Raw genomic sequence first — 26,916 nt, forward strand, 5'->3', positions numbered from 1 at the left:
CATGTCTGTCATTATTGTACACAGCATCTAACTTGACACATGTATACGTCATCACCACATAGCTAGGTGAATCATTTACATACATGTAAGAGATGCATTTGGCGTTGTAAATCGTGGCACAACTACCGATTTCTTCAGGGCATAACAACTAACCGTTATTTTATCTGGTCTCTGCGGGAACGAGTGAACCTTTACACAAATACCTATTTTAGACCGGGAAGCGTGACTCACTGTACAAATGCCTTATATCCAAAGGACCAATGATTCCCTGTACAACAGCCTTATATCCAAGGTGGCGATGATTCACTGTGCAAAAGCCTTGTATCCTAGGTAGCGATGATTCACTGTGCAAAAGCCTTACATCCTAGGTAGCGATAAGTCACTGTACTAAAGCCTTATATCCTAGGTACAGATGATTCACTGTGCAAAAGCCTATATCCTATATCCTATATCCTATATCCTAGATACAGATGATTCACTGTGCAAGATTTAGATAAATCACCTTACAAAAGCCTTGTATTCAAGATACAGATAATTCACTTTACAAAAGCCTTGTATTCAAGATACAGATAATTCACTTTACAAAAACCTTGTATCCAAGATACAGATAATTAACTTTACAAAAGTCTTGTATTCTAGGTACAGATGATTCATTTTACAAAGCCTTATATTCAAGATACAGATAATTCACTTTACAAAAGCCATGTATTCAAGATACAGATGATTTACTTTACAAAAACCTTGTATCCAAGATACAGATAATCACCTTACAAAAGCCTTGTATTCAGGATACAGATAATTCACTTTACAAAAGCCTTGTATTCAAGATACAGATAATTCACTTTACAAAAGCCTTGTATCCAAGATACAAATAATTCACTTTACAAAAGCCTTGTATTCAAAATACAGATAATTCATTTTACAAAAGCCTTGTATTCAAGATATAGATAATTCACTTTACAAAAGCCTTGTATTCAAGATACGTATCATTCACTTTAGAAAAAAACTTGTATCCAAGATACAGATAATCACCTTACAAAAGCCTTGTATTCAAGATACAGATAATTCACTTTACAAAAGCATTGTATTCAAGATACAGATAATTCACTTTACAAAAACTTTGTATCCAAGATACAGATAATTCACTTTACAAAAACCTTGTATCCAAGATACAGATAATTCACTTTACAAAAACCTTGAATCCAAGATACAGATAATTCACTTTACAAAAGCCTTGTATCCCAGATACAGATAATTCACTTTACAAAAGCCTTGTATCCAAGCTACAGACAATTCACTTTACAAAAGCCTTGTATCCAAGATGCAGATAATTCACTGTATGGTTGTCAATGAAACCAAACCTGATTTCGAATAGATATTTGAGCAAACCTAAAAGAGAACATTTTTAGGAGGTCCTGGCTTCACACATTGTACCCATGTCGGGAATCGAACCCGAATCTTCAGCGTGACGAGCGAACGCTATAACCACAAGGTTACCCGACCGCCCCCCATATCCAATAGAAGCAGAGTCGATTGTACAATTCCGACTACAGTAAACTACGGTTGTAACGACTCAAAGGGACCACTAATTGTAGTTCGTTATAGTCGTAGTTCGTTATAAGCAAATGTACGGAATATATACAGCAATTAGACAAGACCAAAAAAATAGTTCGTTATATCCGTCATTTCGTTTTACGCGTGTTCGTTATAACCGTAGTTTACTGTATATCATGAGCATGTGTTCATCAATCACTATCAAATAGTAATGATTCCAGGTATTGGCGAAAAGTGAGCGTATCCTGCCTCATCGGTGGCACCCATCAAAACACATGCAAAGGAAAGTCAATTGTTCACCCGAAAAAATATGGGAACATTTGATTCAAGTCAACGGTTCAAGACTCGAACCAACCCCGACGATCCCAATTTGACCTGATAAGCTGCGGATTGGAACCCTGTGTCGCTGCTTGCGGATAGGATTCAAGCTAAATCTGCCTTTCAGGGCAAACTATTCCTTCATCCATGAGTTTCCATAATTTCATTTTAGTGTCCGCTTAAGCATCATTTCCATAAGGATGTTGCATGACGCATGTGTTCGCTTGAGTCCACTGTGGGGCAGTTTAAAGTTCCACGTGGGATACAACAGTTCATCATTTAAGTTCTGACGCATCCCTCTTCTGTTGACACGGTCGGAATTCTTGGTGACCTCCTCTTGTGTAAGTAGATGGAAAATAAAATCTACTGATTTTACAATTACAATTATGACTTTACTATGACTTTACTAATTATGACGGTGGACCGTCTGCCCGAAGAGCGTAAGGTCCGGGTTTCGATCCCCGGCCGCGTCATACCAAAAGACGTTAAAAGAGTGTACTTGTTGTTACCCTGTCTGACGCTCGGCATTAAGGGGCTAAAACAAGGACTGGTCGGCTCGGAGTCAGTATACTGTGTCTGAGTGGTCTATATGTTAAACTGAGGCATGCTATCTCAGTGGGCTAGCTCTATTAAATCGGCATTTGTCCGCACTAGTACAAGCAGCTACACACAAATCACACACGCACGCACGCACGCACGCACGCACGCACGCACGCACGCACACACGCACGCACGCACGCATACACGCACACACGCACACAATGGTAAATGGGGAAAAAATGGGTTGTGCGGAAAAACAAGTCACAGGTAGACATTAAATAATGAATCTTCTTTTTTATAGATGTTGACAACGTGGCACCATGGGTATGGTGTTATGGCCCAAGGGTTACAATTAAGGGGAATGTGGTGTTTAACATCACGACCAAGCTAAGGGGAGCAACTCTTCACAAAGCTTCAGACCGCTTAGCCATTTGTGCCCTCGCGTTAGCCTGGCGGAGTAAGTGAATGAGTTGGTTTCAATGTCGCTTTAAATATTCTTCACGTGTAAGATTAATGTGGGAAGGACCATCCTGACCGTTATAGATATCTAAACACATGCTGACACGTGACAATTTACATTTTTGTGAAAATAATAACATAACCATATTTTATATCTCTCATTACTTATTCATATATTCCTTTACAATTGGGATCGGTATGCGATAAACAAAGAGATCAAAGGCAACGTTTCAAGTGTTACACAGCGACAATTGAAACTCTCGCACATGGTCATGAACATTCTGTGATTTATACTTGTTTATCCTTGTCACACCCAAACCCTTCATCGTACGACCTACTCCGTGAGAGATGAAACTGCCCCCAATGCTGTTATCTTTGACGTTATGAATATCCCACATAGAAGATTTACGACAGGTGGCTCAAGTGGGCTCGTCGGGGTCAAACGGTGACGCTCGCCAGTGGACGGCCATTTACAGTTATATAAGCCGGTGGGATATCCTGATAGGGCCCGTGTCTGTCACCAGCCGACTCATCGACATATGTTGGCTTTCATGGTACACTTCAACAACCAGAGTACATGTAGGTTTATTGCCAGGTTTTGTAAGGCTGAAGGTGACCTTTGGTTATTACGAGCGTGTCCGCAGTTGTTTTTGCTGGTCGATTTGTATTGAGATAAAACATAGTGTTATTATTTCCGTATTGTTTTTTTCTGTCGCTATAAGTATATAAGAACATGTATCAATTTGTTAAGAGGGGAAACACACTTGGTTCATAAGGCCCTACATACAGAGTGGTCCCTTGTCACACTCTCTGGTCGATGCTTTCAGTATCCGCTTTATAAAGCTTGATCAACAGAGATGATTATGTCGCTTGTGCTATACCCACGGCCATTTAGTGACCGTGTAACGTCAAACACACACACCCCACCCCACACCCACACCCCACACCCCCAACACACACACACACACACACACACAGTAACAGCCATTTGACTGAACTATAAATGTATTAAACACGGCGGTAGGAGGTGGGCGATCGCGATAGCACAACGTATATCGTACAGTTTAAAGTGTTACATCTTAAGCCAATCCTGGTTTATGTAAACCCGTGAAGATCCGGGGTAGATAAGGTCTTCAGCAACCCATGCTTGCTGTAAAAGGCGACTGTGCTTGTCGCAAGCGGCGACTAATGGGATCGGGTTGTCGGGTTGGTTGATGCATGTCATCGTATCCCAATTGCATGGATTGTCTGGTCCAGACTCGATTTTTTACAGACCGCCGTCATATAGCTGGAATATTGCTGAGTGCGGCGTTAAACAACCAACCAACCAACCTGATTTATGTGGTGAATGTAAGAAACAGCTTAAAATTGTCAATATTCCATAAAACAATATACAAACAAAATACCTCAGCATAATTGATACAGGGTAAGATTGATTCTCACAACATCTCCGTGTAAAGAAAATATGCATTTTATACCGAATGCGAACTAATGAGCTGATGAAAGGTCGAAACTGCCCGTTACAGTATTTCATATGTCATCGTATCGTCTACCGCTCACATAACGTACAACAGATACAGCGATTGAGATTAATGCTCTCAACAGCTCTCACAACCCAGTGCGCCAGCTCAGGTGTGTGTTTTTTCTCAACGCGGCCGTTGAAAGGCAATCACTGCCGTTATTTCATATAATCGGATTAACCTTACCGTATTTACCTATCTGGAATTGACCACTCAGAAGCCATATAATAAAAAAAGTATTTTAACCGAGACACTTCAACGTTACCGTTATATGAAAACGTGTCAGTGTGTAACCTTTGGTTACCATGGTTACAATTAAAGGATAGCAAACCGTCTGGAAATATATTGGAAACACTATTGGTTGAAGGATTTGTGATGTTAGGTATATTTACATGCGTGCACCATTGCTCCTGGATTAATCAAAGCTGATAGTATGGAAGGAGGGATTGTTATTCTAACGCGGTAGAAGCTATTTCTCGGTAGTCTTTAAGTGGAATCTTCTCAGACGGATGACCGTAGCACTTGGACGCCCGTCTGGGACTAAACACCTGTAAAACTGCGCGCCTACACACATAAAACTAATGGCCTGTTCAAATTAAACTGGTACGGCTGTAATATAAAAAAGAGAGTGATCGCTCTTGTTGGATTTAATTAATAGCAAGAGTCGAGAATCGATAGAAAAATCCCATTCTAAGATACGATTTAGTCAGTCAAATTGAACACGAAGTAATTCAAGTCCTTTTAATTCCCATCTCACTTGATTTGAATAAAACTGAACATTTAGTACGTGCATCTCATTGTTTACTTAACCGCGGCGACGATTCCGGGACTATGTTTTCATGACTCGTGAATGATTTGTTACCGCGGAGGGATTCGTTACAGAACTACATCAATCACTAAGGTATGAACACTTTGCACTTCCGACATATCCTTTTGCAATATCCTAAAAAGTAAATTGGAAGCGAGGCCCAAAGACGCAAAACAATTTATTTCAAGATGTCCATTGATGTTTTCCCAATAGAGCTATATTCACGGAGCAAGACTATCGGATATGGTGTAAAATAACACTTAAAAGCAAAGGGAGACGGACGATGCGGCCATTCTCGGACCAGCCATTGCTTCGTCCTGATAAACAAATAAAGGTTCCAATTTAGAAATAGGTATAAATAGAAATTCCCAATAACCATCGCATAATTATATTATCTTAGCGTTTTCTTTGAAATGCGTATAGTAGGTAGACCTTGACGCAACACATCATATTAATTCCGCTTGATCAGAGGACATCGTGAGAAAAGGAACGGCAAAGCTGGCGCACTAGTATCATTTGGATCCGTGCCTAACTGTTCCCGTTACAACAGATAACATGGGATTACTTGATACTCAGAATGTGCTGCTATCGTAAAGTTTATGGGACAGGTTTATCATTCATTGGGGGGGGGGGGGGGAGGGGGGGGGGGAAGGATATATATGTACCAGGGTAATGCCTTTGATCAAACAGTTTGCAGTTTCAAATACTATATTTCTCTATAATTTGTTTGTTTGTTGTTTAACGCCGCAATATTTCAGCTATATGATTCTGGTCTGTAAATAATCGAGTCTGGACCAGATCAGACAATCCAGTGATTGACATCGTGAGCATCGATCCATGCAATTGGGATACGTATATAAGTACCAGGTGGTAATGCCTCTGATCAAACTGTTTGCAGTTTCAAATACTATATTTCTCTATAATTTGTTTGTTTGTTGTTTAACGCCGCAATATTTCAGCTATATGATTCTGGTCTGTAAATAATCGAGTCTGGACCAGATCAGACAATCCAGTGATTGACATCATGAGCATCGACCCATGGAATTGGGATCGATGACATGCATCAACCAAGTCAGCGAGCCTGACCACCCGATCCCGTTAGTCGCCTCTTACGACAAGCATTGTCGCCTTTTACGGTAAGCATGGGTTGCTGAAGATCTATTCTAGCCTGGCTCTTCACGGGTCTATTTCTCCATGAACTACCGATGGTGGTACAAGATCGTACAATATGATTACAAACTTTTAAATGTAAAAATTGAGCTGAAAAATAAACATTTTATTGCAACTTTTTCACTCTGTGTTGACCTTATTTAATACATTTTGAGAGTTGTTTAACGCAGCACTCGTAAGTATTCAGCAACGCTAGCATATGACGGCGGCCTGCAACGTCCGATGATTGACATGGGGAGCAACCATCCACGCCTTCAGGCTATGATTGCACGCAGTCAACCAAATCGCCAAACTGGCCGCCAGATCCTTTGGGAATCTAATTTGACCGAGGACAGGGGACGAAGAGAAGAGAGGTAGATGATATTACTTTGTGTTTTAGGTTGTTCTTTCATTTTTCATGTACCCAGTGTGGGGGGCACAGGTGGCCCAGTCGTTCAAGGATCCGGGATTCGCTGTGCAGAGTTGTGTCCCTTGGGCACGCCAGAAACCTATGATTGTGGGTTCGAATCCCGGTTTGCCCCGATTATGTTTCTAGGTTTGTCAGTACCATACCCGTGCTCGACGGTTTCACCGAAGTGGTAAACCTGCATCACCTCGGGCTTTCCTCCCACATTAAGCTGACACGCCGTGATATAACTGGAATACTGTTAAAAGCGGCGATAAGCCCAACTCACTAACTCACTAGTTCAAGTGCATATAATGTTTGGCTACCTTACACGTGTATGTTCATACAAGGGTTATACACAATGTTAACTGATGTTGATAAAACGCATCAGCAACTGCTGGGGAACTACCTCATGTACACGCCCTTCCTTCTGTTGTACACTAACCCCACGATCTGGCTAAAATGGAGAGCTACGATAATTATGTTTCACATTTGGTATTGAAACATGATATTAGTTCGGTAACAGGAATATCCTTCAGATTTTACCCCCAAAAATGTAGATTATATTGTCCAGCTCAAATGTTGAAAGAATTAATCCTGTATAATTATTTCCACGGCACTAACGAGTGAGCTGGTGTACGACTCTTTAAATTGTATTTCAGTCCATTCGTCACCACTCGCCCCTTTCCGTAACCTGCAAGAAGACACTTGCCCCTTTCTGTAACGTGACTCGTCCCCTGGTCTATGAATGTTAGGTGCGAAAAAACGATAAAAACAGAATGTGCGGTCAAAAAATCCCTCAGGAAAAAACTTGATTTTACATACGTCTTGCATCTAAATATATACCCTAGATACAGTTAAATGTGTTCAATCACACTGTATAAGTACCGTAAGTCCCAATGTGTTTAAATAGCCTCTGGAATATATACGGGAATCATTACGCAACGTGTTGACAATTCTTTTAACCATGCCCGTTTGCGCTTAGACGGAACCCAGTCGCAAAAAATTAGCCACGAGAGGGGCGCGAGTCGCTATTCGGCTTGTCTAAGAATAACACGAATTCTTCGAATAACACGAGTTGGTCACGAGCTGGTCACGAATGATTTCAGTTATGTCATGGCGGATGCAAATGTAGAAGGAAAGCCTGAAGTGATGCTGGACATGTGTAAGCGCCGTGACCCTGGCCCACTTGCACAAAGCGATCTTAGCGTTACGGCTATTATAAACCCATCTTAAAGTATGGGAGTTACGATCATCAAAGCGCTTAGATTTTGTGGAAGAAGACCCTTGGGGTCTACGTTCGGGCTAGGCCAAGGCATTGTAATTAGTGACTGGAGTCGGTTTCAGATAACGTCTGTGCATATTTAGGGTTGAATGCAGAGATTTAAGTGTGGACACCTGTTTTTATGCTTATATCTCAATAAACCCCAAAACATATTACAGTCAGTTCTTGTTAATGAATACGTCAACAATACGGACTGCTTATTTGACCAGTCAACTACGTTTATAACGAACACGCTTATAACGAAGAGACTGATATAACGAACAGTTTTTTTTGTCCCGGACACTTGCTGTATATATATTGTATATATGCTTCTAACGAACTACGGTTATGACGAACTAAAATTAGAGGTCCCTTTGAGTTCGTTATAACCGTAGTTTACTGTATACGAAATCAGTCGTAATAATGCAACATAAGCACTGCCCATTCTATTATCAGCCTATCAGGAAACAGTCGTCCGTTAATGGAAATATTAACGCAAGGACATTTGCTTTTTAGCCAATCAAATACCTCGAAATCACTTGCAATTGATTTACGCGTGCTTTATACAAATATGGATTTTCTATATTTCCATATCAAGAATGTGGTTATGAATCACTATAACATAGTGATGACACCAGGTGTTCGCGAAAAGGTGGGCGTGTCCTTGGTCACCTACAGCTTGGGTATGGTGCTGACAAACCTAGAAACATAATCGGGGCGAATCGGGATTCGAACCCACAATCATAGGTTTCAGGCGTGCCCAAGGGACGCAACTCTGCACAGCGAATGGCGGCGCCTTAGACGACTGGGCCCCCCGTGCCCCCATCTAAGTAAGAATCCAAACTATCGTGTACTTTGGTCCAGCATGACATGCTTCTAAATATCTGTAGCAATCATTGATGCTATACATACACACGCCATAAACAAAGTATTTACACATATATCGTGTGATTCACTTCCTGCGATGACAAGCTGTGCACCAAACAACTTCCTCTAATCGGATATACTTATACATGTATATCAACGCCATAGCTGATGATGTATGCTCGTTTCCGCTTTGAATTTTTTAACATGTCTGAATTCGGGGAATTTTTCGTATTTTCATGTATGAATTACCGCATTTTCGTTAAAATAATAGTCCCGTTGACATATATATCTGTCCCACTGATAAGAAATAAATAGATACAGCAGTGGCGCTGTTTCTAGGCAGCATGGAACATGGAATATGATCTTTTTGCGGCTGCACTTTACGTTTATTTCAATACTTTTAATGGGTATATTTAAGATATTTAAGATACTATTAATACGGTAATGTCTTCACAAAGTGTATAATTTAAGATGCTAAAATAAAATAATCCAACCGATCCAAAAGCTAAACCACCTCTAGTGAATGTCTTCTGAGTTGAAAACTACAGACAAGTATGTCCCACTAATTTAAGTTTCAAGCCTCACTTTGTCAATATAAAAACCTCAAAGGCACACGATCATTCACAGGGGGGGGGGGGGGGGGGGGGGGGGAATCACGCATTTAGCCGGAGTTAAGTCTCTTTGAAATGATGTCTTCTTTTCGTTCTGCGCTACTGCCACGCCGTGACGCCCAATCACGGGCTGAATGTCCATCAGGTCTGACCGACTGTCAAATCCAATTTTCAGCCCGACAACACGTCATCAAACACACACAATAGCAAAAAGCTCTCCCTGCATGTCCAGTCAGCTTGATATAATGGCTGTCTGGTGTTACGCCGTGAATTAAAATGGCCATGTTCACAACTCAGTATGGCGACGAGGTTTGTGGATAAAGGTCAGTAATGCAATTTATGATATATTCGATCGATTATTTCATATAACTCTCTTTTGAAATATCGAGTATTCTACTTCAAAAGGTTTCCGAAATGTCTTATCAACGATTACAGTAGAATATATGTCAAAGAATATAATGTTTTGGGAAGTACATGCATATTAAAAGTAATGAAAAAATAATGCTAGTTTAATAACTAACATGTTTATTTTCTAAGATTGATATAATAACAAAGATGAAACTTTGAATTTCAATTTGAGAACGTAAAAATATTTTTGAAAGGCATTGTAGGAGATATATCTGTCTTCATTAAGAACAGATAAAACAGAAGTGCAAAATGACAGTCCATTTCGTATTTATTAATTAGACAATAAATTATTCAAGAGGTGAGGTGAAATGGGGTTTAACGTCGCGTCCAAGATTATTGCACTAATATAACGACGTGCATGCACGTGTATGTGTGCTTGTATTAGTCCGGACTGATGCCGATTTATAGTGCTAGCTCACTGAGATACCATGCCGCAGTTTAACATGAATACCCCACTCAGACACAGTATACTGACTCCGAGCCGACCAGTCCTTGTTTTAACCCCTTAATGCCGAGCGTCAGACAGGGTAACAACAAGTACCATCTTTTAACGTCTTTTGGTATGACGCGGCCGGGGATCGAAACCCGGACCTTCCGCTCTCCGGGCGGACGCTCTACCATTAGACCACGGAGGCGGATAAAAGTATTCAAGAACCATGTACCTTTACTTTGTTCAAATCTTAGCAGGTGTGACTTAAACCTATTAAGGACGAAATGTACTCTGAAAAAAAAACAGAAACGCAAAAGAGATTTTAGATGTATATTTTATCATATAAATAATCAACAGATTGTAACCGATTGTTCAAAACTGGCACTCATCATTGTCATGGACCCAGGTTCCATATAGGACACATGGAACTATAGATTTTATCTGTTCTCAATATCTTGTATGGCCACCATTAGAGTCCAAAACTGACTGGCATCGTCGTCCCATGGATGCAATCAGATCCCGAATTGTGGCCTCGGGAGTGTTCCCCTTACTGTCCTGCGCCAGGCAGGGTAGCAACAAGTATAATCTTTTAACTTCTTTTTGTATGACGCGGCAGTGTTCGAACCCCGGACCTTCCGCTCTCCGGGTGGACGCCCCACCACTAGACCACGGAGACGGTCCACGGCATAAAGGGGCAAAAAAAGGACTGGAGTCAGTTTACTGAGTGGGGTATTCATGTTAAACTGTGGCATGGTATCTCAGTGAGCGAGCACTATAAAATCGGCATTAGTCACTAAATTAGGACGATACTGCTTTTCAACCTCATTGTCTTAGGAACCCTTATGGCTTGTGTCTGCACGTTAGACATCGAGGGAAATACGTATTTTGTTATCGACATACCCCTACATATTTAACTTAACATTATATTAAGTAAAAGTTTAAACTGTCTACATGGTGAATGATTTGTAAAGTCTCACTTTGGCGCCGTTGTTAATAAGTGCATTTAGCGTAATAAAATGTACACTATAGCTGACTGCCTTCTTTTTTCATTTCGACAGTTAGACTTCATATTATAGGTTTTTACCTGTCATATAAACATTAATACTCTTAATACAGACCAGAGGACGTCCTCTATCTCGTTAAGTGTTGAAGTTTCACTTCAAATCTTCGTCAGGAATACATCTGATTATCAAATTACGACATAAAAGAGTTATCTGTTTTAAAGCCCGTCTGATAAGATCTCCAACACTAATCTGACCCGTGAAGATCCGGGGTAGAATAGGTCTTCAGCAACCCATGCTTGCCGTAAAAGGCGACTAACGGGATCGGGTAGCCAGGCTCGCTGACTTGGTTGATGTATGTCGTCGATCCTAATTGCGTGGATCGATGCTTATGATGTCATTCACTGGATTGTCTGGTCCAGACTCGATTATTTACAGACCGCCGTCATATAGCTGGAATAATGCTGAGTGCGACGTTAAACAACAAACCGACCAACTGACCAACACTAATCTCCCACACTTGACGGTGAGACTTACTGATTTAATATACGGCACATATTGCACCTGGATGACTGTATTGCAAGAGAGACAGCATCCCATTTAGAGGTCCTACCTGCTGTTATGTTCATGCAGTGCCCGCGACACTCCACTGTGTAGTCATCAAGGTTCTGGCGCAACTCCTGGGGCGTACAAGCATCGGGTCTCTCCTCGGGCCCCGCACACTTCAAGCACCGAATAACCCTTCCAGGGGGTCCCTCCTCCTCTGCGTCCCCCTCAAATCCTGGTCCCCCTCCTGATCCCTGCTCTAGGCGTTCGGCCTCCTCAAAGTACTCCAGAAGGGCTTCGTGGTATGTGTCTGGAGGGAAAATACGCAATGCATGAGTGAGGGAAATATAGTTTACATTCTCCCATGTGTTACGATGGGACGATATTTGTTTGTTTTGTTTTATTTTTTATTTATTAAATATCTATTTTTTAAATAAAAAGATAAATAAAAAATAAAACAAAACAAACAAATGTTCACCCAGACTACCGTAACTATATATATATATATATATATATATATATATATATATATATATATGGGGGGGGGGGAGATTAGTCACATTCTTGCAAGGTGTTGATCCGATAAAAAAAAATCAGGCTGTTGGTTTAAAGTAAAACAGTATATAGTTTTGTGGCTGTTGCTTAAATGAGTGAGTGAGTAGGGTTTACCGCCGCTTTTAACAGTATTCCAGTTACATCACGGCGTGTCAGCTTAATGTGGGAGGAAAGCCCGAAGTGATGCAGGTCTCAGATGTTTACCACTTCGGTAAGCGAAGCACTGATTAATATGTAACATGCTCCAAAACACAACAGGTAACGTGTAACATTGTAACAATGTCGGGAGTGTATCCCTTGTCATCTGCGTTATGGCTGGCGCTGCCAGTCAACAAGCCGTCGTTTATATACAAGACGAACTGCTCGTGTATTCAATTAATCCTATTGCAATGTACAAGGACACCAATCGTGCACTGCAGAATATCCAAGATATGCGTGTCTAATTTTCCCAATCCCATTAACCTTAATGCAGCCAATGCACCTCAATGGTATTCCTGACTTTATTGTTCTTCGAGGAGACATTTCAGTTGACGGGTTGCACAAAACATAATTCAGGCAACGTTCTATTTATACAATTTAATATCGTTTCATTATATTGCAACACGATTTTGTGTGAAGTTAACTAAAGTATCAATCCCCAGTAACGTTTGGAAAAAATGATTTGTTCCGTGATTACACCATAAAATCCCCCTTGAACGTTTGTTTGTATGAGGTGTCTTTTTATGTTCGACCTTAAAATTGTCAAAATAATAAGCCTGGTAGACCTGGTCATCTAAGGAGCCGCGATTCGCTGTGCAGAGTTGTGTCCCTTGGGCACGCCAGAAACCTATGATTGTGGGTTCGAATCCCGATTCGCCCCGATTATGTTTGTAGGTTTGTCAGCACCATACCCGTGCTCGTGGGTTTCACCGAAGTGGTAAACGCCGGAGACCTGCATCACATCGGGCGTTGCTCCCACATTAAGCTGACATGCCGTGATATAACTGGAATTCTGTTAAAAGCTGCGTTAAACCCAACTCACTCACTCACTTACAAGTAGCATTAGTTATGGTTTCCATTTATATCCATTAGTAATAACACCTGACAGACGGGGTAATAACATTATCCAGACGGTGTAATAACATTATCCAGGCGGACAAACACTGGGAATGTCCTTTCCCGAACAGAGATACAATTTCAATTTCTTATCCAATAATATACATGCACATCTAATATGACAGAAAGTTCTTAGTCTCCGTGGTCATGCAAATATACCATACTATAAACTTCCAGGAACTGTCTAATCAATCCTCGCCGTTGATTCAAATCAAAGACAAGCTACTCATCCAAGGACTTAACGTCAATTTCAAAGAAAAGCAAGCGAAATCAATAACAAAGTAAAAACTAGCGGATTGTCAAAACTGAAATCACGAGAGCTGGAATAAAGACGTTTATAATGGAACGACCGTGGTGCTTGTGGATTCGTGAAGAGACGTCATTGGATTTCAAAGAATGCCATGTCCTGAAGCCAACGGTTATGTCAAAGCAATCAAGATTTGTATCTGTTGAAACAGGAGTCGGTGACAGTTCATTTGTTGAAAGGGATGTCCATGCACAAGGGAAGTCAGCTAAACTGGTCCCGAGATGCCGAGATGTACGACAAGTGTCACCTGAAGGGAACATTATCGGGAAATGTTTGATACGTTGTAACTTGATAATTGATTCGTTGAAGAAAATCGATTTCGGGGCAATTTTACGTCGAGTTTGAAATCAGCTTTCAAACTGAATTGAAAACAGGAGTAACGGGATTATCGTTGGAATACTACCCCAATGTCATGGTTAATTCATAGAATGTAAATTAGTCAATAACATCGCTGGCACTGTCGACTCATGTCATTTCATTTTATGTTTATCAAAAATATTGATTCGAACAAAGGTTGGTTACATGTTATTTGTTGGATAAAAGAATAATGTTCTCAACCCCAGGACTGCATGTAATCAAGTAATATGTTCTGCTTGCTATCATACATTATGTGTCCAGTCATCTGTTCTACTGCCAGACATCTGTTCTGCTTTCTGTCAGCTATTCTGCTTTTTGTTATCTAGTCTGCTTACTGTCATATGTTCTACTTTTTGACATCTGTTCTGCTTTCTGTCATCTGTTCTGCTTTCTGTCAGCTATTCTGCTTTTTGTTATCTAGTCTGCTTACTGTCATATGTTCTACTTTTTGACATCTGTTCTGCTTTCTGTCATCTGTTCTGCTTTCTGTCAGCTATTCTGCTTTTTGTTATCTAGTCTGCTTACTGTCATATGTTCTACTTTTTGACATCTGTTCTGCTTTCTGTCATCTGTTCTGCTTTCAGTCAGCTATTCTGCTTTCTGTCATCTATTCTGCTTTCTGTCATATATTCTGCTTTCTGTCATCTATTCTGCTTTCTGTCATCTATTCTGCTTTTTGTCGTCTATTCTGCTTTTTGTCGTCTATTCTGCTTTCTGTCATCTATTCTGCTTTCTGTCATATGTTTTGCTTTTTTGTCAGCTGTCCTGCTGTCTGTCATCTGTTCTGCTTTTTTGTCAGCTGTTCTACATTCTGTCATATGTTCTCCTTTTTGTCAGCTGTTCTGTTATGGGGGTTATACGGTTTGCCACTTAAGTTTGCCTGAAATATATAACCGTAGGTTCGAATCCCGTTCACGTGGGTTGCAACAAAGTATTAAACGTCTAATATCTGTTTCTTTGGGATGTCCCCCCACATCCAGCTGACTGGTCGTGTTATAACTGTAATACTGTTCAAATCGGCGTTAAACCAAACCCACTCTCTAACAAAGGAGTCAAATCTAGTTTTACAGAGACTAATACATTCGGTTCCTCTGTTGAAAAACAAACGACACTTTGAATGATAACATCGTTTCTAGCCACAGAAAAAATATGGCTAAATGGAAGATGTTAATGTTCGGATTGAAAATGTATTACAGAATGCCATAAAGAATACTGAAGTGTGATAGAGTGCGAGAAAGCCATTTTACATACTTTTATAAGGTCCCATGGTTGTAAGTGTAATCAAGGGAGCACAACAACTATCGTCTACTCTATTTCGATAGCTGAACCAAGGGAGACCTTTTTCTAGAGTTTCCAGTCTAGTCACCATACGGGACTTGGCACCGGTTATAACATATCTAGAATACAGACGTACTGGACAGTGGATATATAGGAATTCCAACTAAGTAATGACTCCTTGGTCTCCCAGGAGAGAAACCGGCATTATATCAACCTGCACCAGTTCGTTGTCGCCACTGCACACATTACAAACACACAGCCATTGCACACCGCTGACATTGAGGGTATTTCAAGACAGGGTTGACATCACTTCGATTTCTTCATTCTTTCAGGGCAATGTTTCTGTACAGGAGCTGGTACCTTTTTCAAGCAAAAAGGATGGGAAATGTCACGTTAAAGATGAAATCCATAAATGAACCCTGCCTTTATTGATATTACCCCATACTAAAGACTTAGTTTAATCCGCGATACTGAAGACGACAGTGGAAGTCAAGAAGTATTCCTTCATTCTATAATTTGTCTGCGTTCGTGCAAAAGAACGCCATTTCATGCCTAAGCCCAATTTCCCCCTCGGCTAAGAATGATGGTGAACCACGGACTCTCTGCTCAGACAGTTTATCACATTTAGTGCCAGAAAATGAAATACAAACGAAATTTCCTCATGTCGTTAGTTCGCCTCGAAATGGGAATGGCCCGGCCCCAAGCGAACTTGCCTAATTTGAACCCAGAAATTCGGATAGTGGAGATCTTGATGCGATAGACCCTGATTGTAACCAGAAGCCCGGGGGACAGGCAGAGGGGGAAGGGGAATCACCTGATTGCTGCATCAATGTCCGACGTGACAACCTAATGAAATCTTATATCTCTCTGAATCAACCCTCAGGCAAAATGCGTAATTCCAAGTTTAAAGCCGATGGTATAGATCGCCTCGCTTCTCCGATGTGGAGTCTGAGATCGACTTCTAAACCTGAATTTCTCGTTAACTGTATTATACTGTCCTTGTCTGTTATAGAATCGACATTTAGGTGTACGTATTTGGAACAGTCGCGCCTCGTGATTTGATTGTTATGTTATAAAAGCTTCTAACCCTCTTGTGTATGCAAATATCAGTCTTTACAAATTTGACTTCTAAATTTGCAAAATTGAATACGATAATGTTTGACGTCAGTGATTAAACTACTCTTTGAAAACGTAGAACAAAGGGGAATATTTTGTGTGGAACAGCTATTCAGACACCTCATACAATGCATACAATGTGTACAAGTAGTAGTACACCTAAAACGTCTGTTAACCCCCCTCTATGTGTATGTATGTTTGTTTGTTTGTTGTTTAACGCCGCACTCAGCAATATTTCAGCTATATGACGGCGGTCTGTAAATTATCGCGTCTGGACCAGACAATCCAGTTATTGACATCATGAGCATCGATCCACGCAATTTGGATACGATGACATGCATCAACCAAGTCACCGAGCCCGACAACCCGATCCTGTTAGTCGCCTCTTACGACAAGATTTGTCGCCATTTACCGGAAGCATGGGTTGGTGAAGACCTATTCTACCCCGGATCTTTACGGGTACTATCTGTATGTACGCAGCCACGTCTATTCAATAGTTATGGCATATTCTTCAGTCTAGTCTAGTGACCTGCATGCTTCCGACAATATCCTGATGGGCTCATGATGAACAAATTATGGTATATTCTGTAGAAATATCATTTGATGTGTGGAATGAAATATAATTTATTCTTTTTTTTTAAATGAATCTAAACTTATACAGCCCAATTGCATCTGAATCTTTTAAAAATGGAAAACTTGAATTTGTTCGAAATATACCGTAGATGCGAGCTCGTAATTGAGAGGAGAAACTATTTGGTCGCGAGAAATTTATTTATTAAATTAAAATGACACGGTACGAACTGAGGCGAACTGTACTCGTTTTTACGCATTATCTTGTATCAGCTTCGTCTGCCGGTTAAAAATCAGAAAAAAACGTCCTTGGGGTTGGTTGTACGTCTCATGGGGATAATGAGCCGCTGGGTCTCCAGTCGATGAACTCATCTTTTATTCTCATGTTTACATCTCTAGCCAGCCTGGAGTCCTGTGCCACCCCACACTTCATGTTGGCGCTTATGTCGTAAACAATAGTTAAAAGAATTGTAAAAATACTGACATTTCTCATTTAATTAATCGCTCGGGATGTGTTGTCGTCACGCTGTCGCCAGAAGAAGTACGTATTACGTCACTGTTGCAAGGTTCCAGAACTTCCACGTCACCCCGTCGTACATTGTTGTAGAGAAAGAAGTTGGATCTGTCTCCGAACCAAGTTGGTATTTGTCTAATGGATTAAGTTAGAGGGTATTAACGCCATCGCGACACATGGTATCATTGCTATGTGATAGTGATACATAAGCACATGATCTTTATATAGTCGGCATCGTACAGAAAGCCTTTAAGGCTTTTGTTGTTTTTGTTCATAAAACTTGTAAAACTCCAACAAACTTATACCTTCACCATCTGACTTTTTGAGCAGGAGAGATTAAACTATTTAATCCCTTCTCACCTCCTACATGACTATTTGTGGACATTCCCATTTACTACAGAGGGGTTTACAACTAAAAAACAATTCCTCACAGAAATAAAAGGCGAAATGCGATGTAAGCAAAATAAGAACACGCCATATAATCGAATCTGGACCAGGCAAGCGAGTGATTGACAACGTCAGCAACGTCAATGCCATCGGAATAAGATGACAGCCATTCAAGCCACAGAACTTGACTACTCGATCCTCATTATGATGGGCTCTTGTGACAAGCAAGAGCTATTGGGGAATTCGTCTAAGGCGCCGCGGTTCGTTGTGCAGAGTTACGTCCCTTGGGCACGCCAGAAACCTATGATTGTGGGTTCGAATCCCGATTCGCCCCGATTATGTTTCTAGGTTTGTCAACACCATACCCGTGCTCGTGGGTTTCACTGAAGTGTTAAACGTGTAGGACCTGCATCACTTCAGGCTTTCCTCCCATATTAAGCTGACACGCCGTGATATGACTGGAATAATGTTAAAAGCGGCGTTAAATCCAATTCACTCACTCACTATTGGGGAATTCACACGATTGCCCGGTAAACCAGCTGTAGATTGCTTATATTTGGTGTACGATGACACGCCATCAGCCAGGTTGGTCAATCTGACCAACCGATCCTCAGTTATGTCGATTCTTTTACGACGAGCATTAAGTACCAGAATATACTCCAAATGGTAACGAAGTTTCCTCGAGAGGAAACTTGTCCTGATTGCAATGCGACTCTATAATCTTCCCTGTCTAGATAGTGTATACACGCAAGAGGTTATCAGCTGCTGTGGAGATGAGTGTGTTGCACACGGAGTCCTAGATACACTGACAGCTAATTGCTGCCGCAATCTGCCAGCACTGACATCACAGGTTTGAACTCTGACGCCATCCTCGCCTCACAGGTGTGAGTGGGGGATCCTTAATGACCCGGCTTCTGAGTGGTTAGATCTGTGTACACGATGAACTGGAGGGGATCCTTATCAAACTTCAAACTCGCTTGATTTGTGTGTAAAAGATGTAAGCTGCATTTTGTGTTGATGTGATAAAGCCTTTGCATGTGAGTATTAAATAAACAAAATGAAAACCGTTGTAAAATATAGTGCTTCTTCTGCCATCTGTGTTACGGAGATTAAGCTCTCCTGCAACTAATTTGTTTATAGAGAACTATGCCTTCTGGTATTTATTTAACAACATTCCTGCTTGTGCTAATTAAAGCAAACCAAACAAATATTGTAAGAAATAGTATTTGTTCTGCAAGGATACTATCCGTTCGATCAATAACTGAAATCTATAAGAATGTATTATCGTACATTGACGTTAACAGTACACATGCAGACACATAAAGAAGGCACGTGTAGACACACACATAGGACCATATGTAGACACACGTATAGACCAACACATAGGCTCAGATGTAGAAAGACACATAGACACACATATGGGGCACAAACAGTCACATATGTAGACACACGTATAGACCAACACATAGGCTCAGATGTAGAAATAAATATAGACTCACATATGGGGCACAAACTAGAGTTACATATGTAGACACACGTATAGACCAACACATAGGCTCAGATGTAGAAAGACATATAGACACACATATGGGACACAAACTAGAATCACATATGTAGACACACGTATAGACCAACACATAGGCTCAGATGTAGAAAGACACATAGACACACATATGGGGCACAAACAGTCACATATGTAGACACACGTATAGACCAACACATAGGCTCAGATGTAGAAATAAATATAGACTCACATATGGGGCACAAACTAGAGTTACATATGTAGACACACGTATAGACCAACACATAGGCTCAGATGTAGAAAGACACATAGACACACATATGGGGCACAAACAGTCACATATGTAGACACACGTATAGACCAACACATAGGCTCAGATGTAGAAATAAATATAGACTCACATATGGGGCACAAACTAGAGTTACATATGTAAACACATGTATAGACCAACACTTAGGCACAGACGTAGACAGACATATAGACACACATATGGGATACAAACTAGAGTCACATATATAGACACACGTATAGACCAACACTTAGGCACAGACGTAGACAGACATATAGACACACATATGGGAAACAAACTAGAGTCACATATATAGACACACGTATAGACCAACGCATAGGCACAGCTGTAGAAAGACATATAGACACACATATGGGACACAAACTAGAGTCACATATGTAGACACACGTGTAGACCAACACATAGGCTCAGATGTAGAAAGATATATAGACGCACACATGGACACAAACTAGAATCACATATATAGACACACGTATAGACCAACACATAGGCTCAGATGTAGAAAGACATATAGACACAAATATGGGGCACAAACAGTCACATATGTAGACACACGTGTCTACATACATACACCACGCCACGCAGAAAATGTATTACCCAAATTTATTTATGCTAGGAAATTAACATGTAATCCGCGGTCCATATGACAAACGTTCACATGTTAACGCGGGTTTTGAAGTAAAAGAATCTCAACGTCATTATCATTAACGATAAACGTTAGTATGGTCCTGATTCATTAACTGATTCATACAATATTGCCTTGTTTGAAAACGGATTGAACACAGTAAAATAAGGTCGCACTTGTAGAAGCGGTGCATATATTAATAATGTACGATGAGAGAATAGTTACATCAGAAATAGCTGTACTTTTGTAATATAACATACTTGGAACAATATTTAAGGGACCCCGCCCCCCCCCCCCCCCCCCCCCCCCCCCCACCACCACCACCACCACCACCACCACCACCACACACACCCCAACACACACACACCACCACACACACAATTTAATTATTAATTATATGTAAAGAAAAGACGTTGTGGAATGAATTCAAACTTCAAAGTAAAGTCAATCTGGTCCATGCCTCGGGGGCATCGATGTAGGCACGGCATCTTCTGGTCATATTGGATATCAAAGGCCGGATTATCTCCCCTGCTGTCCTTCGCCCACCTTTCTTGTGAGGCCTGCCCATGCTGTTGCCAATTCTGGGCACGCTGAAGTCATTTGCAAATCCTTCGGCCTAGTACATCCCATTTGTGTTCAATCGGTGACATTTCTAGATTTGGCTGGTCAGGACAATGTTATTACTCCTTACTGCCTCATATAGGCAACTGCAACACAACCTCTTTGAGGACGCGCCTCAGATCCGCCCTGTTGTCTTCTGTGGTGCCAGCCGAGACCATGATCCTGCCACCACTGTACCTATCGTGCTGTTGAACTGCTGTCGTATTGTACCTCGCTCCACATCGTCTCCAAACACGTTGTCCACCAGCTGTAACGCAACATAACCTCGATTCATCAGAAAACATGGTGTATCTCCAATGCCGCTATTGAAGACTTCCAATCCGCTGTACCCACTGTTGTTTGAGGCGTCTGTGTGCCACAGTCAGACGCATTCCTCTTGAAGGACGTCTTGATTTCAGATATGCGGTTTTCAACCTGTTTCGTATCGTTGACGTCGAAAGTCGGATTCCTGTGGCAGCCTGAAAGTTGTCCCTCAGTTCCAGTGCAAAAATGAATCAGATTCTGTTAAGCAACGCAATGGTACCTAGATATCGATCCTTCCTGGGAGTAGTCTTCCCAAGCCTTCCTCTCCCCACCTGGATCCTGTGATTCGCCATCCTCATCCATGCCTATTGCGTGTAATATTTCATTTTCTGTCATGTACACTTTTGGAGGCACTTTCCTTCGTTGTACCCGATCAGTGAACCATGTGGTCGTGACATACTTGAACATGCCAGGAGTCAGGATATGGCACCGTGGCTGGCATACGTTACTGGTGCAATGTGCAAAGTTTGAGTGACTTTTCTTTCTGCGTTCAATGACTGTGTCTCGTGTAACAAAGATCTTTCTTATAGCTGTTATGACAGTCCTTACATATTCGTTCTGGTATGTTAGGGAAGATCCTTCTGACCAACGTTAAAAACAGCCACTGCATAAGAGAAAACGGCCAAAAGGGTTAGTGATCATGAAAACGACCACCACGATTGGACTCCACTATCAATACATTATAAACAAACAGGCCGTCTTCTCCATTCGCTATGGCCATCTTCACTACCCCGTGTATTGGCCGTTTTCTCTTATGCCATGGCCATTTTCACCCAATACAACGTGGCCATTTTCTCTTATGCAATGGCCGTTCTCCCCAAATACACCATGGCCGTTTTCTCTTATGCAATGGCCGTTCTCCCCAAATACACCATGGCCGTTTTCTCTTATGCAATGGCCGTTTTCCCCAAATACACCATGGCCGTTTTCTCTTATGCAATGGCCGTTTTCCCCAAATACACCATGGCCGTTTTCTCTTATGCAATGGTCGTTTTCCCCAAACACACCATGGCCGTTTTCTCTTATGCAATGATCGTTTTCCCCAAATACACCATGGCCGTTTTCTCTTATGCAATGGCCGTTTTCACCAAATACACGGTGGCCGTTTTCTCTTATGCAATTAGCCACTTTCCCCAAATACACCTTGACCGTTTTCCCCAAATACACGGTGGCCGTTTTCTCCACATACACGGTGGCCGTTTTCTCTTATGCGATGGCCGTTTTTCTCCACATACACGAGGGTCGTTTTCTCTTATTCGATGGCCGTTTTCTCCAAATACACGGTGGTCGTGTTCTCCAGTTCCCGTTAGCCTCAAAGGGTGAAATTATAATCTTACATAAGGTATCAGTGTGAGAGTATCTAATTACTGTTACATATAGACTTATCCTCATCCTCATATTGCGCTCTCATACGGTTGACATTCAACATCATAACAGTCCCACTGGAACAAACGACAAGATTTCAGAGCTAAACGAAAGCTGCCAACTGCTAGTTCACCGACAGGTCTATCACCAATGCATTCATATTAATTAGATTCGAAATGTCACTTTTGTGTTCGGATTAGCTAATGCTGGGTGAAGGAAATAGAGCTCGTGTCTGCCCAGATCTTTGTACGGAACAAACACTATGATACTTTCACTAATGTAACTAACTGCGACAGGGAAGCTACACTCTTCACAAAAAGAAACGCACAGTTCGTATGTAGTTCAATGAACCTGACTACACAAAAATTCGGTATATAAATTGGATATATGTCATTGAAAAATGTTGGTGGCCTGATACTCGACAAACGGTGCGTCAAAACGCAGCTATTCGTCCCTGTTTTGCAACAGATCCATCGACAGCGACGCTTGCGTTGGTGCCATACCTTACAGCTTTTGAATTTGGGAAACTGGAGACGAGTCTGCTTTAGCGATGAATCACGATTTCTTCTTCACCAGCGAGATGGAAGACAGCGTGTTTATCGTCGTCGAAATGAGCGTTTTGCCCTACATTGTGAACGTGAACTCGACAAATTCTGTGGCGGTAGTGTCGTGGTGCCGGGGCCATATCCTACACCACGAGACTTGGTTGTGGTTAAGGGAAATTTGACAGCAAATGACCACATGAATCAAATTCTTCAACCTCATCTTCTTCAAATCATTGACCGCCAGAGGGAGCTGTTTGAACAGGACAACGCTCCACCGCACACAGCTCGTGTCACGGTAGACTACCTGCATAATACCAACATCTAATTGCCCTGGCCGTCGAGATCTCCAGATCTAAACTCAATCGAACACCTTTGGGATGAACTCGATCGACGTGTACGTCAACGTCAGAACACGCCGCAGACACTCCCACAACTGGCCAAAGCGTTGCAAGCAGAATGGCGCAGAATTCCGCAGGACAGAATTCGTACACTTATCCAGTCAGTGCTGAGGAGATGCAGAGCCGTGATTGTTGCAGGGACAGTCACACGAGATACTGAGTTCAGCGCAACCTTGTGGCCTTAAGTGACGTGACAATGAACAGTTTCCAATGCCCTTGGAGAACGACAACATGTGACTATCGAGCTCCAAAATTTCATATTTGTATCTATGTTATTAAATTAAATATATCGACTTTATCAGGTACAATCAATTTACTAAAAATCTACCTGTGCGTTTCTTTTTTTTTTGAAGAGTGTATAGAGCCGACCATTGCTTTAAGGTAATATTCGGGCTATTCTTCATTGTTTTGTGCTTGAACAAATATGTATATCACCTCTTCTATATGTACGTTTAATATTGTCCATGGCGCGTGAACAAGGTAGATGTGTAATGTGTTCACTTAGGACCTGATCGAAATTATGATCGATCTCCTTCACACTTGATGTCGGGATGCTGATTATAAAACGTTTGTTTTTTCTGTCTGTCTCCATGGCGCGCACACTGTGTAGATACATTTACTATAATATCGACAAGTGTACATCCTGGGGAGCAGTTAGTAGGAGTTTATAATATAAGCCTTATCAATAAGTTTAAGGCTATTCACTTCTGTTCTATAATATGTATGTATAACAGCGAAAACTTTCCACTGTCATGGAACGGCGACACTGACGAACCTTTAGGCACAGATATTGACACATGTGTGAACACACGTGTAAAACACAATTATGCCAGGATGAAGACAAAAAATGTCACAGATGTCGACATAGATGTAGGCACACTTATAGACACATTGACACATATATAGACACATATTTACATGTAGACACAAATGTACACAAACATAGACACACGTGCACACACACACATAGACACAGATGTACACGTAGACACAGAAGCGGACACATGTACACACAAAGACACACATGTACACACACACACACATACACACACACACACACACACACACACACACACACACACACACACACACACACACACACACACACACACACACACAAACACACATGTACACGAACAAATATACAAAGATGTAGAAACTAATGTAGATCCACGTGTGGACACAGAGAACAGGGACACCGGGATGACGGACAATGCCCTCTCGTACAATTATCCTAAAACTAACAAATCATGCACTGACGTTTAACAGGGTTTTCAAAACGCCATGTCGATATATGTTCCGAAACCCGAGACATCCCCAATGTTTTTATTCTTGTAGCTGAGTACTTCTAATCTACAATCCTTAAAAATATTTTAACAACGTTATCGCACTTGATTCCTGGGACGTAAACATAGTTTAAAAGTCCCAGCACCAATCATATGTTCAGATCATTCATTATGAAACCTTAAATTGTAAAGGTTTTGTTCGAACTCCGGACGTGTACGCCGAGAGTTGACATTATAAGGTTGGTTCGTGTCTTGTAATGTGCAGTTGACATGTGAATGTTTCGTCTCTACGATAAAGACTTTTTACAATGAATGCAATGTAGTCATAACACATCCAAATAAATGTAACTGTGCACGTGATGTAACACTAAAAATGTAATTATGCTGGCCGCTGTTGTAATAAATTATCACGAGATTTATGTTTTGCGTCTAGAAGGACGATTCGCTGATGTGCAAGAGTCTCTACCAGACTAAACACAACGTCGAGTTGAGTAAATACGTGTGGTTTATTGTAAACGTTTTCGACCATTTGCCATCATGAACGATAAACATTCAACCATAAAAAAATATTTTTTGTCACATGCACGGTGCCGATCTCCTGATAATTATCAACTATCTTCAACTAACGAATGTCACATGGATGTTAGAGTGACGACAATGTTCCACATTAACGACGCGCATCACTGGTGGGAAATGGTGGTTACACATTCATAACAAGTACAGTAAACTACGGTTATAACGAACACGCTTATAACGAACTGGCGGATATAACGAACTGTATATATTGGTCCCGCCCATTTGTTGTATATGCGCTGTATATATGCTTATTACGAACTACGGTTATTACGAACTAAAATAAGTTGTCCCTTTGAGTTCGTTATAACCGTAGTTTACTGTACATGTATGATGAAATATTTTCCCGATTACTCAAACAGTCACGACTCGGGAGCTCTTTAGGAAATTGGGGCGATATATTATGAGAACATCTTTTCCCTCATAATGTCACAGAAGTCAACCTAATTAAAAAAAATATCATCATCCATAATTTTTAAACTTTGCAAAATATGTTGCTTTTTAATGTATGTCTATTTTGTTAAACAACAACCCACTGGGGTGATGACGTACTTCCTGCTGGGGCATCGTGCAGCTACAGTGAACTACGGTTATAACGAACGAAGGGACCACAATTGCAGTTCGTAATAACCATAGTTCGTTATAAGCATATGTACAGCATAGATACAACAAATGACCGGGACTAAAAATATGTTCGTGATATCGGTCAGTTCGTTATAAGCGTGTTCGTTTTAAACGTAGTTTACTGTACTTATGTAACTGATATACCTATTTTTTCTTAAGTATGTCTGGTTAGTTTTATGCATAATCTGTGATGTATATAGAACCAGTTTACTGATAGATCGTTGTGTTCATGAAATATTGTTGATACGATTGCTGAGTCAAAAGTCTAGAACCATAGACGAAAAGTCAATTCGTCAAAACAGCGATATAATCAAACAAAATGTGATATTTTTTTTTGAATTTCCCATTTTCCGACGGAAGTGAATCAAAGTGGCACCGCAGTGTTCATCAAACTATTCCTTTACTGCACTGTAATATGTATGTCGCTGCATGTTCGAAAAAGAGGGAAGTACGTTAATGTGCGAGCTTTCATCCATTTTGTTCAAACCCTAGCACACTAACGTATGTATGTTATGATAGACTTAAAAGACGAGCATTTTATCCATGTGCTCAACATATTTAAAATCAGTTAAATTACTATTTATTATTTATAACTATACTATTATTTCAACCAATAGCACAGTGAGTGATCTCCCTGTACAGGTCTATAGTAAAGTATGAAATTGGTGCAGTCTATGTTAAAAG

At 41.0% G+C, this 26,916-nt stretch overlaps 1 protein-coding gene across 1 annotated transcript in view; it reads right to left on the reverse strand.

Annotated features, from left to right (window-relative positions):
• The window catches only part of LOC139456132 (uncharacterized), a 73,785-nt gene that overhangs the window by 15,086 nt on the left and 31,783 nt on the right, over positions 1 to 26,916 (reverse strand). Inside the window, exon 2 of the mRNA XM_071237669.1 lies at positions 11,949 to 12,191. Coding sequence (XP_071093770.1) covers positions 11,949 to 12,191 — 243 coding nt within the window. The remainder of the gene's footprint in view (positions 1 to 11,948; positions 12,192 to 26,916) is intronic.

This window comes from Haliotis cracherodii, unplaced genomic scaffold, assembly GCF_022045235.1.
Source record: "Haliotis cracherodii isolate W230 unplaced genomic scaffold, xgHalCrac1.p SCAF_11, whole genome shotgun sequence".
Taxonomy (NCBI): Eukaryota; Metazoa; Mollusca; class Gastropoda; order Lepetellida; family Haliotidae; genus Haliotis; species Haliotis cracherodii.